This window comes from Dipodomys spectabilis, unplaced genomic scaffold (genome assembly GCF_019054845.1).
Source record: "Dipodomys spectabilis isolate Male_0828 unplaced genomic scaffold, ASM1905484v1 ptg000089l, whole genome shotgun sequence".
Classification (NCBI taxonomy): domain Eukaryota; kingdom Metazoa; phylum Chordata; class Mammalia; order Rodentia; family Heteromyidae; genus Dipodomys; species Dipodomys spectabilis.
In genome coordinates, this window is record NW_024870766.1 from 965,536 (window position 1) to 981,933 (window position 16,398).

General features: G+C 38.4%; 1 protein-coding gene across 1 annotated transcript in view; it reads right to left on the reverse strand.

Annotated features, from left to right (window-relative positions):
• The window catches only part of Dync1i1 (dynein cytoplasmic 1 intermediate chain 1), a 278,997-nt gene that overhangs the window by 116,082 nt on the left and 146,517 nt on the right, over positions 1–16,398 (reverse strand). Inside the window, exon 7 of the mRNA XM_042684669.1 lies at positions 2,773–2,862. Within this exon, the coding sequence (XP_042540603.1) occupies positions 2,773–2,862 (90 nt within the window). The remainder of the gene's footprint in view (positions 1–2,772; positions 2,863–16,398) is intronic.

Genomic DNA, 16,398 nt, shown 5'->3' on the forward strand with positions numbered 1-16,398 from the left:
AGTCACCAACAGCTTACCAAGTTAAAAAAGGCATTTTCTGTATTTGATGTTGGTATAATTTGTGGAGGGGAAGGGAAAAAACAAATTGTTTAAATAGGGGTACAGGTGGACCCATTGCAACAATGAGATGTACAAGATGTTATGTTGAAAAATAAACTTTACAACTTTAGCAGGGGGGGAGGGGACGGTGGGCAGCGGGGGTGGGGGGTGGTGGGAAGGGGGGGGGTGGGAAGGGGGGTGGTGGGAAGAGGGCGATGGGAAGTGATGGGAAGGGGAAACAAAGGAGGAGGCAACAATTCTTGATAAGAAATGTACTCATTACCTTGCCCATGTAATTGTAACCCCTCTGTACGGTATTTTCACAATAAAAAAAAAAAGAAGTGTTTTTAGGAGAAATTTAAATATGAAATATCTCCCAACAAATACAAAACAACCCTGGTACCTCTGTCGATGTCATCGCTAAGATTCTGAATCTCCTTTCTGCCCTCATTCATCCTCTAGAACTTGACCACACTCCCACCTCCTCATTGCCTGAGACCAGGCACAAGAACAGGAATTGGACTTAATGACAGTTCTGGAAGGAGTTGGAAAGCATTTGCCTGCATCTGTTTCATTGTGGCCCAGGCAATTGGGCTCCTGTTCCAAAGTTATGACTATGGAAAAGTTGAGCACAGAGACTAAGGCACACCAGATAGGACCTAGTCACAGACCAGGGCACTGGAAGACAAGACCGCTAATGATAACTTGGAAAACTTATACAGCACTTACTTGATGCCAAGTTGTTTCTTATTGGCTCCTTTTGATCTTACTAAGATCCTTAAATGGTAGACATCATCTCTGCTTGGCAAATGGGGAAACTGAGGCCAAGAAGATGCAAATTAACTAAGTCAGCAGTGATCAGCTAATAAAATGGCAGAGTAATGATTTAGTTCCAGGTAGGCCCCAGGGTTAGTGTATTTAACAAAGCCTTGCAATGGCTTTTAGATAACTGATTGCATGAAACTGATTAAAACAAAACTAAGCCCACATACTTCAAATGACTTACAACGTCAAATGATTCTTAACATGAGGCAAATTTAATAATTAACAATTGTCTAATTTAGTTGCATATTAATGGATAGGATCATGAATGGGTATGATCTGCAGTAGGTTCAAACTACACAATGCTTCCTTTTTCCTGAAAGTAAAAAGAGACTGAAGTACGTGGGATCAATATGCAAACTCCTGTAAAAATCCTCAGTGCCAACTATGTGCCATGCCTTGTGTCAGAGCTACAGTTTATCTTTAAAACTAAGAAATTCAATGGGCTTCTAATCAGGGTTAGACCAATTAGAGTTAGACTAGAAACTCAGTTGGAAATATGGATGAACATTTTAATCTACTCTCAGTTCTCAGGTTTCCCTCTCCAGTTGTTCATAACAATGATATTCAAAATCTCCTAATTGAACAGGTTGAGAATCTCACTGTAGTAAAAATAAATAAATAATAGATTTGTGAGGAAATGTCATAGAGATGCCTTTGGCTTTGAATTCAACCATAAATGTTGATTCATCACTTGATTATGTATTCTTGGGTACATTTTCAAACCCTCTCTTCCATTTTTTAAAAATGATTTTCTTGTAAAGATGCTGTAGAAAGAGGTTACAGTTGCATCAGGAAGGTAATGAGTACATTTCTTGTTGGGCATTGTTACCCCCTCTTTTGTTTTTCTTGCACTATCCTTTCTCTCCCCTAATTCCCCCACCCGAGATATGGACACAAGAGCTATTTCTTTTTTCTGTTATTTTTAATGTTTTAATGTATGTAATTTTTCCCCCTATGGTATATCCCTGTTGTCACTGTATTTGATTTTGGTACCTTGCATCTTGTATATACATTTATCTAATTTTGGGGAGGGGAAAGGAATAGAAATGAATCTTCCAAATTTTTTTACCTATGGAATAGTAAAAATAATGGTATATGTTTCAAAAGAATGAAGAGTAGACTTCTTGGGGAAGAGCCAATATATTGTAAACACTTAACATTAGTTACAGTTATCTCTGGACTATGAAAGAGGTTATTTCTCCTCAGGAACAGAGTGGAGGGAAACCTTCAACAGCACAGTTAGTACTAATGATTACTGCTGATACTTACATGTAGAACATATGGAAAAATCAGAATTCACCATTAAAGTAATTATTAATTTTTTTCTTTATATGATCATTGATCATTGGGCATATGTAGTGAAGTGAATGATACAATGATATAACTGATATTATCTTTTCTTTTTCTGTTTTGCCAGTTCTGGGGCTTGAACTCAGCAACTGAGCACTGTCCCTGAGCCTCTTTGTGTTCAAGGCTAGCACTCTTCCACTTGAGCCACATTGCTAGCTTTCAGCTTTTTCTGAATAGTTTATTGGAAGCAAGAGTCTCACAGACTTTTCTGCCTGGGCTGGCTTTTAACTGTGATCCTCAGATCTCAGCCTCTTGAGTAGCTAGGATTACAAGCATGATCCACCAGTACCCAGCTGAAATTACCTTTGTTTATCACTAGTAATACTTTCACTGTAACTGCATGCATTTTCATTCTATTTGCTTCTGTCAGGCAAGAAATAAATGACTCTTGCTTTGGAGATAGTAGTTTAAATTGTTAACTGTGATACATTGAATAATCATAGAAAACCTTACATATGGGGATAAAAATTTAATTTTTATTGATCTCTAGCATTCCTTATGTTGGTAAAAGAAAACCAAACATCAATATAGTTATTCCATACATCTCCCACATCATACCTTCCTTCACCTCCTGCTTTTTGTCTTGATTTTCTGGTTCTGATTCATGGCCAACTTTGGATTCCACCATTTCCTCATCTTCCTCATCCTCTAGAAAAAAGAAAAAGAAAACTTCAATATTTTCTTTCTTCAAAGTCTTCAGTTGCTAGTGGGAGGGAGGGGTAAAGGGTAAAGATCCAATCATTTAGGGCAAGTCAATCAGTCCACAAAGAATGCCCAAGACAAATGTTCATGAATATATGAATAAATCATCTCCAAAATGAACTTCTTTGAAAGTCTCCCCAAGCTGGTGAGGAAACCACCCAAAGTGTGCACCTGCTACATTCCTTTCCAGATCCCCATCACATGGGACATCTTGGAACTGCCTCCCTGACCTCTGAAGCGTCTTCAGAGATGGGCCAGCAACAGATCTTAAAATGTTTCCACCTGGGAAACTTTCTCCATAGGGGACACCTGCTGTGCAGATGATTCATTTCCAATTTACTTCTCACCAAATTAGTTTGGTTTTGACCTACAGGAAAGGGTTAACTATAGGTGTGACCCCAGGTCAAATGCCATTGGCAATAAGCAACCAGGGAGAGACCCCCAAAGTTAATGCTATTGGTCTGAGCAAAAACAAGCAGCCCACCCCAAATGGCATTTACACATTCAGAATAGTTCATGCATTAATGTGAATTTAATGAGCACTAACAAAAATGAGTCCAGTCAACCAGGGCCAGATGTTACAGTGACCTTCCTGCCCTCTGTATGTGTGCTCATTCTGTCTTTTCCCTTCACCTGTCTTTCTCTCATTACAGAAAGCTTGAAATCATTGGACACAATGTAGGACATTTAGGAGACACTCAAGGTGTCATAAAAATCTAACTCATAGGAAATAAAACTTGTTTTCACAACTTCTGAATATAGTATTACAATTACAGTAGGCAATTCTTCTAAACAGAAGAAATGACTTCACATCCTCCCCCCTCCCTCTCCCCCACCTCATACCCACTGTCATTTCTTCAATAGATATTCACAGACTTTTATTATAAGATCTCAGCCTCCATGGACAACTCCATTCCCAACAAATGCTAACACGGATTTGTTCAAGATGTCAGTACTAACCACTTAAAGCAGACACTATGAATATATCCTTAAATAGCCAAGTAAATATGTACAGTATGAAAAGCAACCTCAAACATTCTGATAATAGAATTGTAGATAATAGAATTGTAGAAGAAATACCAATTTTATATATGAATATATAATTCAGAACATTGCCATTCAGCTACTAAAAATTCAACATAAATTTTCATTGAAAGAGTTCTCTTTCTATCTATGTATATAGATTGTGGAGTCTACTTCATTACTTTATAATCAGACTACAAATGTCATAAAATTTGAAACCCTTTTAAGAATATATATTATTATTATTATTAACATACCTGTGAGGACACATTTATCATATTAAAAGTCATAGTAAAAATTTCGAAGGAACACTTAGTTATTCAGAGTTTTAGACAAACTTTTAAATCACCATTATAAATGTCACATCTAAGTCTATCTCCTTATGTCAAGGTATTACTACTATCTATTCACAAAAGCCCCACTGGGAAAGTCTTAAATAAAGAAATCCTCATTTATTGATGTGTTGTCCAGCTCCAAGGACCTATGACAAAGGGCAGTAAAGGACTAGCCAGAAGGGAGTTTCCTCTTTTGGTGAATCTTGGATGGAAAAGCAGTTTTCATAAGGTCCCTTATCTGCTAGTTCATGTTCTGCTAAACCTTCTAGAGACATTCCTTCAAATCTGTTGAATTTGACAACTATTTCCTGACATTAAGTGCAGGGTAAATGCCATAAATACAAAAATGGTAAAACCAGTGTTATGGGTTGAATTGTGTCTCCCCAAATTCATATGTAAAGCCCTAAACTTCAACAGCTTAGAAAAAACAGGGTCATTGAAGATGTATAGGGTGGGTGCCTACTCTAATAGGATTGGTATCTTTTTACCATGAACAGGGAACACCGTGTGAAGATGGAGGCCAAGATATGGAGGAGTAGGGGGAGAATGGAGTAGGATAGATACTTCTACAAGCCAACAGTAGCAAAGACTGTCAGCAAACCACCAGAAGCTAGGGGACAGCAAAGAACAGATTCTTCCTTGCAGCTTTCACAAGCAACTAAGGCCTGTGCCCATCTTGGTCTCAGACATTCAGACTCCAGCACTGTGAGGCATTAGATTTCTGTTTAAACCACCAGTCTGTGGTTCGTGATTGTAGAAGCTCAAGGAAATTATTAAAACAAGTCACATGCCTTACCTTGAGTGTTTTATTTGTATAATCAAATTTATTTATCAGAATTTAGTAATAGCCCCATTTTATACATAAAGAGAAAAGGCAATTTGTGTTGAAAATTTCAACTGTATAACCTTTGAAGTTCTGTCTATTTTAAGGGTTTTTTTGAACAGTACTTGAGTTTGACTCAGGTGAGCACTCTATCACTGCAGCCACATCCCACCACTCCTTTTTTCCTTTAGTTTTCAGGGAGGGACTTACACTTTTCCCCAGAACCCGCTCAGACAATGATCCTCCTACCTCTGCCTGCCATGTAGCTGGTTTTGTTATGTGAGGTAGGTTTTACTATGTGACTCTGGTTTTGTAATTTTTAACTACTATGTGAAATGTCTCCCTGAGCACAGCATGACATGAATCAGAAAAGCTTTAGAGAAAAGGAGTATCAGACTCTTTGAGATGGATATCCCACGGCCTGTACAAGAATCATCCATTTTCATGAAGGAAGCAAATAGAAGTTTCAATTGAGACGTTAGGTTGAAAATACTTGAGAGTCCTCCACAGTAGAACAATGTATTTGCCACTATATGTATATATATATATATATATATATATATATATATATATATATATATATGTGTGTGTGTGTGTGTGTGTGTATATATACATATATACATATATATCATATAGTATATTTATGTAGTCTTAAGGAAAGAGACACATATGTGCATAGATTACATCAAAATTCTGTAATCATTTTCATTCTAAGCTCCACTTGAACTGAAGTTTGACTAATAATGCTTACTATGAAGCATTGATTTCTCTGGCCAGAAGGATTTGAAACTGGTGTGGAAGCAATGATTCATGGGAAGTAACTGAGCACCCTGCTGGCTTCTACTTTCTAGAAAGAAACTTTCTGAGCCCCTATGTCCCTACATGGTAAACTGGGATAAAAAAAAATCCTTCCTCAAAAATGCAATGCAGATATTAAAACAATCAAATAAAATAATTGGTGTAAAATTGATTTTTTTAAACCACAAAGTTAATTGGATGTATTTATACAGAAATCATTAGCCAAAATGTTGTCTTATTTTGTTAGCACATAAGGGCTGAGCACTTGCCATGTGCCAGGGGCTGAACAGGTGAAAAGGGACAGACAGATAAAAAAATTCTTTGTGTTCACTGAGATTCCAACCAAATAGGGGAGGAAAACCACACACACACACACACACACACACACACACACACACACACACACACAAGCAAAATGTATACAGTGTCAGATGAGTTCTATGAGGGATTGTAAAGCAGGAAAATGGGTTGGGGCACTCTGGTCAAAAGAAGGAAAACCTTAATTAAAAACAGCAGCAAAGGCCATGCTGAGGTGACATTTGAGCAAAAACTAGAAATCCAGGGTATGAGTTATGTGAAGATTTGGGGGAAGTAAGACCAATAATAATCAGATCTTTCTTCTGAGTGTGGGCCCAAGGAATTGGAGTCTAAATTTCTTTCTTACCAGTTCTGTTGACCATGGAGAGCTATAATGCTCTCTGTAGTGCCATCTAGTTTGTACATTTGCTGCTTCTAGTTCTCAAAACTAGAGCTGACTTTACTAAATGACTTTTTAGTCATCTTCATATAGCATCAAGCTCTTATCTTCACAGATACAAACATTTTTATTTTAAACATTAATTCTTAGAAGAATAAAAACAAAAACCCATCATGACAGAATGTCACTAAGAGCTTATTGGAAAAATCTTATTCCATGAAGAGCTTGGCTATGAAAGAGGCTAGAACCCCTCTGTACAGTGTTTTCACAATAAAATACTTATAAAAAAGGGTCTAGGTTTGTGTGCTAATTTATGCATAGAATTATACAAGAAAATAAAGTTACGTAATATAAAAAGGTCTAGGTTTGGATATATTAGTTTATGCATAGAAGTACACAGGAAAATAGAAAATTATTGAATATATTAAATGGAGAAATCCTTCCCCCAGAGATTATGCTTTCACTCTGTTTTTTGTTCTCCAAAAGAACAAAAATAACTATTGTGTTTATCATATGTGAAACGTTCCATAAGTTACTGTAAATAACAAAAAAAATCTTTTAAAATACCTGCCTTTTTAAAGTATCTGGAAATCTGTTGTAGGAATTCATTTTTAATGGCCAGAGAATTCTTTATCAGCCCTTTAAAGACATAAAGTATGCATTTTGGTGGATTCGTTAAGGAAATAAAGCACAAGAGACTGGTTTGTTTCTCTGCATACTGATATGTTTGCCTTGCTCAGCAAAGAGAGTATATTTTTTTTAAGACTCTGGTTTCCTTTCTGGGGCAATTGGAATTACTTCTGTTGAAACCATTTTCAAAACAGTTAAATAACTTTAGAGAAAAGGATTTATGTAGACCCTCTACAGACTACTGATATATGACTTCTGCCACTAGTTCATACCCAGTACATTTCCTCTGTGTTCAGAGAGGAAAACAACTTACCACCCATGTATGGTTTCCTGTAGCGAAATCCACACAAGAAATTAAACCAGTGGCACAAGTTAATTACATGTCAGTCTAAGGAGCTAATTTCAAACAATGGCATCTTTTAGACATTGTTTTATTTAGCACCCGTGTTCTGCTGATTCCCATTGCCACATTTATACTCCCTAGTTGGAAAAATCTTTGGTAACCACTGTTCTCCTTTCCTTAAGACTTTCTAAAGATCCAAATTAAAGAATTGCATATAACATCCTTCACCTGAAGACTGCCCCCTCCAGTCTGAGTCCTGCTAGTGTTAGTTTCCTTTACTAGTTTGTGATTCAGAAAGAGCTAATCTGGTCAATTTTAATAATCACAATCATCTTGTTCCCTTGCTAAGTGCTTTACAAAAAATCTGATATAGAGGCTGGGAAGGTGGCTCAGAAGTCCCTACCTTGCATGCACAAGGCCCTGTGTTCGATTCCTCAGCACCACATAAGCAGAAAAGGCTGGAAGTGGCGCTGTGGCTCAAGTGGTAGAGCGCTAGCCTTGAGCTGAAGAGCTGAGGGACAGCACCCAGGCCCAGAGTTCAGGCCCCATGACTAGCAAAAAATAATCTGATATATTTTAAAATGAATGCAGGGAATATGTTATTGTTTGTCTATACTATACTAAAATTCCTTACTGTCTATAGCACAGCTCTCTTTGCAGTAATTCTGTATTAGTGATAATGCCAGATGCTATTTTCCTTCCCAGGAGCCTAAGGGGGAAAGGTTTGCTTATTGTCTGTCTGTCCTGCACAGTCAGGATCTGGATGTTCCTAACTCATGCTTTGTCTTTGGGCTCTGGAAGGCTACACAGATTCATCAGGACTACCTGGAGTGGTAGCAGTTATGCCCAACATGCTGGCTAGACTTTTTCTGAATCCTTTGTCTAAGCTTTCTTGATGCTTGCCCTCTTTTAAATCTGTTCCTCTGTCTCCTGTTGATTCTGTAAGTACCAGACTTCCTTCCAATAAATTCTACCAGGGGTGGTGTCAGCACCAGATTTCCTTCCAGTCACTCCCACTGGACATGGTTCCTGCTGCTTGCAACTGGAGCCCTCAGCATACAGGGCAGCTCTCTGTGAAGAGAGAGGCTTGTGTTTTATGAGATCACTGGGTTCTTGCTTTGCTCCAACCCTCCTCTGGCCTACAAAGTGTGGATCTAAGAGGGGCTGAGTTGTGGGCCAGAAGTGCTGCTCTGATGCTAGCTTTTCATGAGAGGGCTCCTCCATCTGCATACTTATAAGTCTGGGTCAGGAGCTCAGGAAAACAGAGGTAGAGAGCACAGAGGGCCATGACACTCCATTATATTGGACTCCCAAGGGCAACCTATTGCCACCAAAAAAGGGGCATAAAGCAATCACCACATGGGTCTGAACTGAACAGGCCAGTAAATGAAAGATGCACAAGTACTTTAGCACTACATAACAAAATTGTGTCAAGAGCCAGTGGCTCATGGCTATATTCCTAGCTACTTGGGAAACTGAAATTGGGAAGATAGTTGGTTCAAGGCTAGTCTGGGAAGCAAAGTTCCTAAGATTCCCTTCTCAATAAAGACCTTAGCATTATGATGAGTCTTTGTTATCCTAACTATATGGGAAGCCTAACATAGGCCAATCACATCCAGGAAGCTAAATTCTATTGTAAAAATAACTAGCCGGGGATGAGGGTGGGGGGGAATAGGGAGAAAAATGAGGGAAAGGTAACAAATTACACAAGAAATTTAACCACTACCTTACATATGTAACTGTAACCCCTGTGTACATCATCTTGACAATAAAATTAAAAAATACTCAAATGAAGTGAAAGAAAATTCATGCATGTTTTCTTCTCCTTACAATTATATTACCATCAACTGTAGCTTTAAGATTGGATGGATTTAAAAAATACTGAGCTATTCAATAAGAAATATATTCATTGGGCTGGGAAGGTGGCTCAGTGGTAGAGCGCTTGCCTTGCATGCATGAGGCCCTGTGTTCGATTCCTCAGCACCACATAAGCATAAAAAAAAGCCGGAAGTGGTGCTGTGGCTCAAAAGGTAGAGCACTAACCTTGAGCTGAAGAGCTCAGGGACAGCGCCCAGGCCCAGAGTTCAGGCCCCACGACCAGACCCCTCCCTCCCCAAAAGAAATGTATTCATTGCCTTATGTAACTGTAACCCCTCTGTACATTACCTTTACAATAGCAATAAAAATATTATAAAAAATGAAAAAATAATTAGCAAAAATCAGGACTGGAGATATGTCTTGACTCTAAGGGAATCTGCCTAGCACATACAAGGAACTGAGTTCCTTGTAAGAAAGTTCCAAGTAAGGCCAAAATAAAAAAGAAAGAAAAAAGAAAATTTATGCTAATTAAATTGTATTACATAATTTATTCTAATGTAAAATATTGTTAAGGTTGAAATTGATTAAAGAATATGTAGCTCATGAATTACAGAAACTAGCTTCTAAGAGGTAAAAAAGATGTGAAGAACACCATAGAAAATTCTAATTAGGCCACTCTAATTATTACTGCACTATCACCAACAAATAGACTTGGGAAATAGAAAGCCATGTTGTTTTGTTTGTCTTTTGTTTAGATGTGTTCTCAACTTCAACGCAAATGCCCAGCCATTTTCATATGAACATTTCATGCAGTGATTCTTCTTGTATGTTACATTTTTCAGTAGCAAACAAAGACTCAAATTATTTTCTATTGGAAAAAATTCACTCAAAGACTCTGTACTTCTGTCTTTGCCCTCCTGGTTTTTGTATGCTCACCCTTAATATTTATATTAATGTCTTCCACTAATCACAACCTGACATATGATATTGAAATGCTCAAAGCAGACACCAGCTGATTGGACTGAGTTAGCTTTCCATTCACTGATAGTGGATCACAGCTGAGTACCTAAGAGCCACCTTAATTCTTCTCTTTCCATTACGACCTATAAGAGAGTCTGCAGAGGGCTTGTAAATTCACTTCCAAAATCTGACTTGAGTCTGCTTCTCTGTTCACTGTTCTTCATGATGCAGCTCCAGCAAGGTCAACACTTTCTCAAAAGCACATCTGTTGGTCCTTTCTATCATTTTTCCACCTACCTTGTATACATCTGTATGATAATCTCAGACCACCCCAAGTGAGGTTATGCATCCATCTGTACAACTATACGAAGAAGAGTCCCTCAGAGATCTATTCTTGTGAATAGCATCAAGGTCAACAACAAAATGGTAATTTGTTCTGGAAGTTAGTAATGGATGACACCATGTAAAACCTTGCATGACAAAACAGGAAATTTGATTTTTTTTCTAGAGATCAGTATAGTGCCTAATTTTTAATAAAAATGAATCACATATAGTTCATAAATCTTATTTAAAATTCCAAAAGATATCCAAGGCACTGGAGGATAAATATGACTTTGGAACCATACTTATTTCCTTCCCAACCAGCTCTTTTTATAGCTTCTGACATATCCTCCCAGAGAGGCCCAACTCTCCTTGAAAAATTTGCTTTGATCAACACTGCAGAACAACTGGAGGTATTATAAAAACACAAGAGCCGGGAGCTGATGTATCACACCTGTAATCCTAGCTGCTCAGGAGGCTGAGATCTGAGGATTCTAGTTCAAAGCCAGGCCAGGCAATTAGGTTCACGAGACTTCTATCTCCAATTAACTAGCAAAAAGCCAGAAGTGGACCTGTGACGCAAGTGGTAGAACTCTAGCCTTGGGTGACATAGAGCTAAGGGATGTCACCCAGGCCCTGAGTTTAAGCCCATGCCAGCACCCAAAATAACTAAAGTAAAATAAATTACAGAACAACAGAGATGACTTCAGATTTGTTTTAGATTATGGAGAGGAGGGGGCAGGACTGGAGCAACACGGCATTCAGAACAGAGGCTATTGTTACAGGCTAAGCAACCAATGAGGAGGCTCTGACTTTATCTGGTTCAGTGGCCAAATGAACTTAGCCATGTATTTGCACAGCACACAGTGAAAGTTCTTGCACAGAGCTCACTCAAGCCACCCTATCCTTGGACCAACTTTATATACAGCCTGCCAACTTTACCCGAAGTCTGAAGAGAGCCACCCTTCTAATATGTATCACATCAGCCAAAATAAAGTATAACATGCACCACTGAATGCTTATACAAACCAAGGTGAGCGCCTGTGTGCTTTAAAAAATATGCAGGAAAGACATATTTTGTGGGATTTTCAGTAAGCACTTTGTTAAATATACTACACGCTAATATTTTAAAATCCTTTGCTTTCTGGTCTAGAAAAATTTGGCTAGAGGAAAGCAAACATACATTTCTCATGGTACAGAGCGCTCCTGTTAACACTCTCGGCCACATCAGTTCTCTCCTAAGGCTCTAACATGACAGTACTTGGAAAGTTGACTTCCTGATGAAATGTCACCCAAGGCATTGCAAATGGAAGGAAATGAAAGAAAATATTCAAAATGAGAAGGGACACCAGAAAACAGTACTTTCAGCAGATGTTTCTGAATCTTGGAACTGCCCCAATACAGAATATGTGAGCAATGAACACTTGGTGATACGAGCTGATGTGGACCAGGTAGCTTGGAAAGATAAAAATGAGGATAGGAACAGTATCTCTTGATTACATCTGGGATGGGAACAAGTATCCCTAATACCTCTTTCTTAGAAATACTCAGGCTGGAGGGTAGGAGTAACTTCTCCAAACATTTGATGTATAGAGCTAAGATGGCTTCATTGGATTGTGTTTCCATAATTTATTTTGGGGGGGGTCTGGTCATGGGGCCTGAACTCGGCCTGGGCGCTGTCTCTCAGCTCTTCAGCTCAAGGCTAGTACTCTACCACTTGAGCCACAGTGCCACTTCCAGCTTTTTTCTTTTTGCTTATGTGGTGCTGAGGAATCGAACCCAGGGCCTCATGCATGCAAGGCAAGCGCTCTACCATTGAGCCACCTTCCCAGCCCATGTGATTGAATAAATTTTATCTTTAAACACATTGTATAAATCTTGATTTCCTATATTAGCTAAACTAATTCTCCAACATTACTCAGCACAAATCATGCATCAATTGCACATGAAATAGGCAAAGTTTGTCATTATCCCATCTTTCTCCAAGCCATCTTTCCCATCTTCAGTCTTTTATATGGTGCAGAAGTGTCTCAAGAATTCTCAGAACATCATGATTCTCCAGGTAAAGAAAAGACAATGGCATGGACTATATCACATTACTAGATTAGATAATGGCAGTCCAAATAATTAATCTCCAATAGCAGCCACCCTACCTGCCCTACAAAGGCAGATTTTTGGATGTAAGTTTTGAAGCTCCCAATTCTATTTTGGTTCAACTGTGCCATGCTAGTGCCACAATGACTGAATTAGGCTATGAGGTCAGAAGGTATCTTAGTGAGTTGGGGTGTGATAATAAGTATGGCCAAGAGAAAGAGAGGTCAAGGAGTAGTTAAAGAACTTTTGGAATTGAAAACAAGACTGCTCACATATTTCAGTGGATGGGCTCCATCCAACTTGGCTTTCTTCACCCATTCCAGTTTCAGCTGTAGAGTCTACATGGTCTGTGGGAAGCTTCACAATCTGTGTGCATGTGCATAAACATATTCCCACCTACAGGAGAAAAGTCTTTCCTGGGGAGTAGACTTGTCTTGTCCAGTACAAGAACACACTCTAAGGATGTCTCCTGCTCCATCTCTTCAAGAATGAGAGACCATTCTCCCCATGACTGACTATACTTCAATGGAGCAGCTTCTTGAAAACTTCCTGATCTTGCCAAAGAATTTTATCTCAGAGCCTTTGCACTTGCTATTTCCGTTTTGCAACACACTTTGTCCAATTAAATAATCACATGTTTTTTTCTTGATGACTTGCATTAGGGTCTCTGTTTAAATGTTATATCATTCTCTCCAGCCTAAATACTATAGCCATGTACCTCATTCTATTTAATCCTGGAACTGGCATGGTTTTTCTCTTCAGCTTGATTTTCTTTAAAATTTCATAGCTTTTATCCTTCATCTGATTTTGTATACTTACCTGTATATGTATTTATTGTCTGCTTCCCTCCAGCGGGGTGGGAATTGCTCAGTAGCAGGGACTGTGTCTTCTTTGCTAGAGAACTCTAGAGAAAAGTATCTAGAGAAAAGGCTCACCATGTAGTAAGCATATGATAGGATAACTGAATGCAAAGAGCATATAAAAGCAGCCTCCAAGGCTTGAAAACACCTCTTCCTCCCCAACCCATCCTGAGGCACAGTTCTGTCAGCCAACAGAGTGATGGTGGCAGCTGCCATCGAACTCATGCCCACTCCCATTAGGGATGCTACAATCCCACAGATTGGGTTTCTGGAAAAGGAAATTGTCTATTTCTTTACCATTCTAATTCTCAGAATATGGAAATTAAATTTCTCAGTGTTTTTTTTCCTTGCTGACTTCCTGTTCAATATTTCCTCATCTTCTGCCCAATCCTCAGACTAGAGAGAACTAATATATTTTCCATCTGAGCATACATCAAAATCCATCATAGTCCAATTCTGTGAAAAGATCATTAGCACATTTGTTTGCTTTTATCCTGGCATTAACAACTCTATTTGGGGCTAAATTATTTCTCCTGGTTAACGTCAAGTTTACCCATTGGCTCAAATCTGAACTCCCTTGTCTGTCAATATAATAATTTTCTATTAATTATAAAAGAAGAAAGCTAGTAGTTTGAGAGTCTTAAGGGAAGCATTTGTCTAATCCAAGAAACTGATTTTCCAGTTACTTGGACTAAGTACAACTCTCAGTTGTGGTCAGATTTGCAGATTTCAAAGTGCCCCTTGTTTTTACTTTCTGGTCAGTCTAGACAGACATGGTGCTTTCTTTCATTTTTCAAGTTGTTGAACCACCAGGCTGGTCAAAAAAAACCCTAAGTCTCTAAGAATAAACGGAGCAGCACTTCCCTGAAGACTTCACCAACCTTTCTCTGGAATACCTCCCCCAAAAGATGAGCAATCCTCAGTGGCACTGAGAGCACTTTCACTTCAAAGGGTCAATGTGAGTGTGAGAATGAAACGGTGTCAAGAATAATGACCATTATTGTCATACTTGGAATGGAAAAATAGCCTAGTGGTAGAGCACACAGTCATGAAAAACTTGCCTGTTCTCAGATATTTTGGTTTCATGCTGGGTGTCCTCAACCAACCTAAATTCCTCCCCTTTAATGAGAATTCTTCTATGCATTTGAATTGGACACGTGTTCTTGATAACCTGATATATTCAAGGCACAGGCTATGTGGCTATGAATTGAATTGAGAAATGAAATTGAGAAAGAATTGAGAAAGAAATGAATTAAAGAAACTTGAACTCAAAAGGTCTGACATTTGGGCAGAAATGACTGTTCTGTGCAAATATTTGCATGAGGAGAAAGAATATTTGGAGGTGTGTTACTCAATAGAGGTAGAAAGAGTATTGAAAGGGACAAAGGAAAAAAGTGGAATTTTATATTGCTCAATTTGATTTAGATCTTGAGGAATCATCAGCCCCAAACAAGGATATAGAGAGGAAAACGATAAGTATCATTCCAGGAATAGAAAAGAGTATGCACAAATTCATAGCAATGGGAAGATGTGAAGAGTTGAAGGCAGGTAGGTCAGTAGAGGAAACAGGTACATCCTTTAATAACACAATAAATGCCAGAATAAGTATAGTTTCACACACTGGCTATTTGATCCTTTCAGCTCTGTCGAGAAGAAGCACTATAAAGTAACATTATAACAAATGCTGTCAAAAGAAGGCGTAAGGGATCTCTAAGTAATTAATATTGTTAGTTTTCCTATCAGAAATTCTTTTTTAAAAAGTAAGTTTTTTATTGTGAAAATACTGTACAGAGGGGTTACAATTACACGAGCAAGGTAATGAGTACATTTCTTATCAAGCATTGTTGCCTCCTCCTTTGTTTTTTCCCTACCATCCCTTTCCTCCCATCTCCACGACTACATCCCCAACCCCACTTAAATTGTAAAGTTCGTTTTTTGGCCTAGCGTTTTGTACATCTCATTGTTGCAATGGGTCCACCTGTATCCCTAGTTAAACAATTTGTTTTTTCCCTTCCACTCCCCAAATTATACCAACATCAAATACAGTGAAAACAGGGGTTATACCATGGGGGAGGGACATACAAAGCAACAAAAAAAAAATCACATGGTACCTTATAAACACAGTAGAAACAATAACAAGAAAGAAAAAACCACTTGTGTCCTTATCTTGGGGTTCTTTTCGCTTAACAGTAGTTGTGTTATCTATATATGTCTTCTCCCCTATCCCAGCCCCCAGCATAGGGGAAACAAAGATGTATTCAGTTAGTTTGTGGTAACTTGGGATCCTAATTTCTGTCCTACTTTACATCACCATAGTGTCCTTGTAAACAATGAGATATTGGGTATAGACATCTTTTGTTGGTAAAGGGCTACAAGGTGCTAGTTATTAAGCTGAGATGACTAGAATATTAGTTATAAGGGTTATTTTGTTTGTTTGTTTTTTGTGCCCAATGGCCTACCCAGTCAGAAAAGTACGCATGGCTAGAAGAGTGTTATGTAAATCGAAAAAGAAGAAAGACATTTCATTTGGCAATTCCATAGAAACAAAGGACTGGAAAGATCCTCAGAGTTAGACATGTTTGGGTTTTAGTAATGTATGAGGAAGAAGAATATAAAGCACTGAGAACAGTTTAATGAATCAAATCTGAAATAAAGTTAGACTAAATCCTGCTAAAACTAGAGCCGCATGTCTGCTATAGGTCACTGGGATGGGAATTGAGATAGAGCCAGGGTGTATACCAAGCATGAGTTGGCTTTAAAGGTCAGCAAAGAGTAAGCTG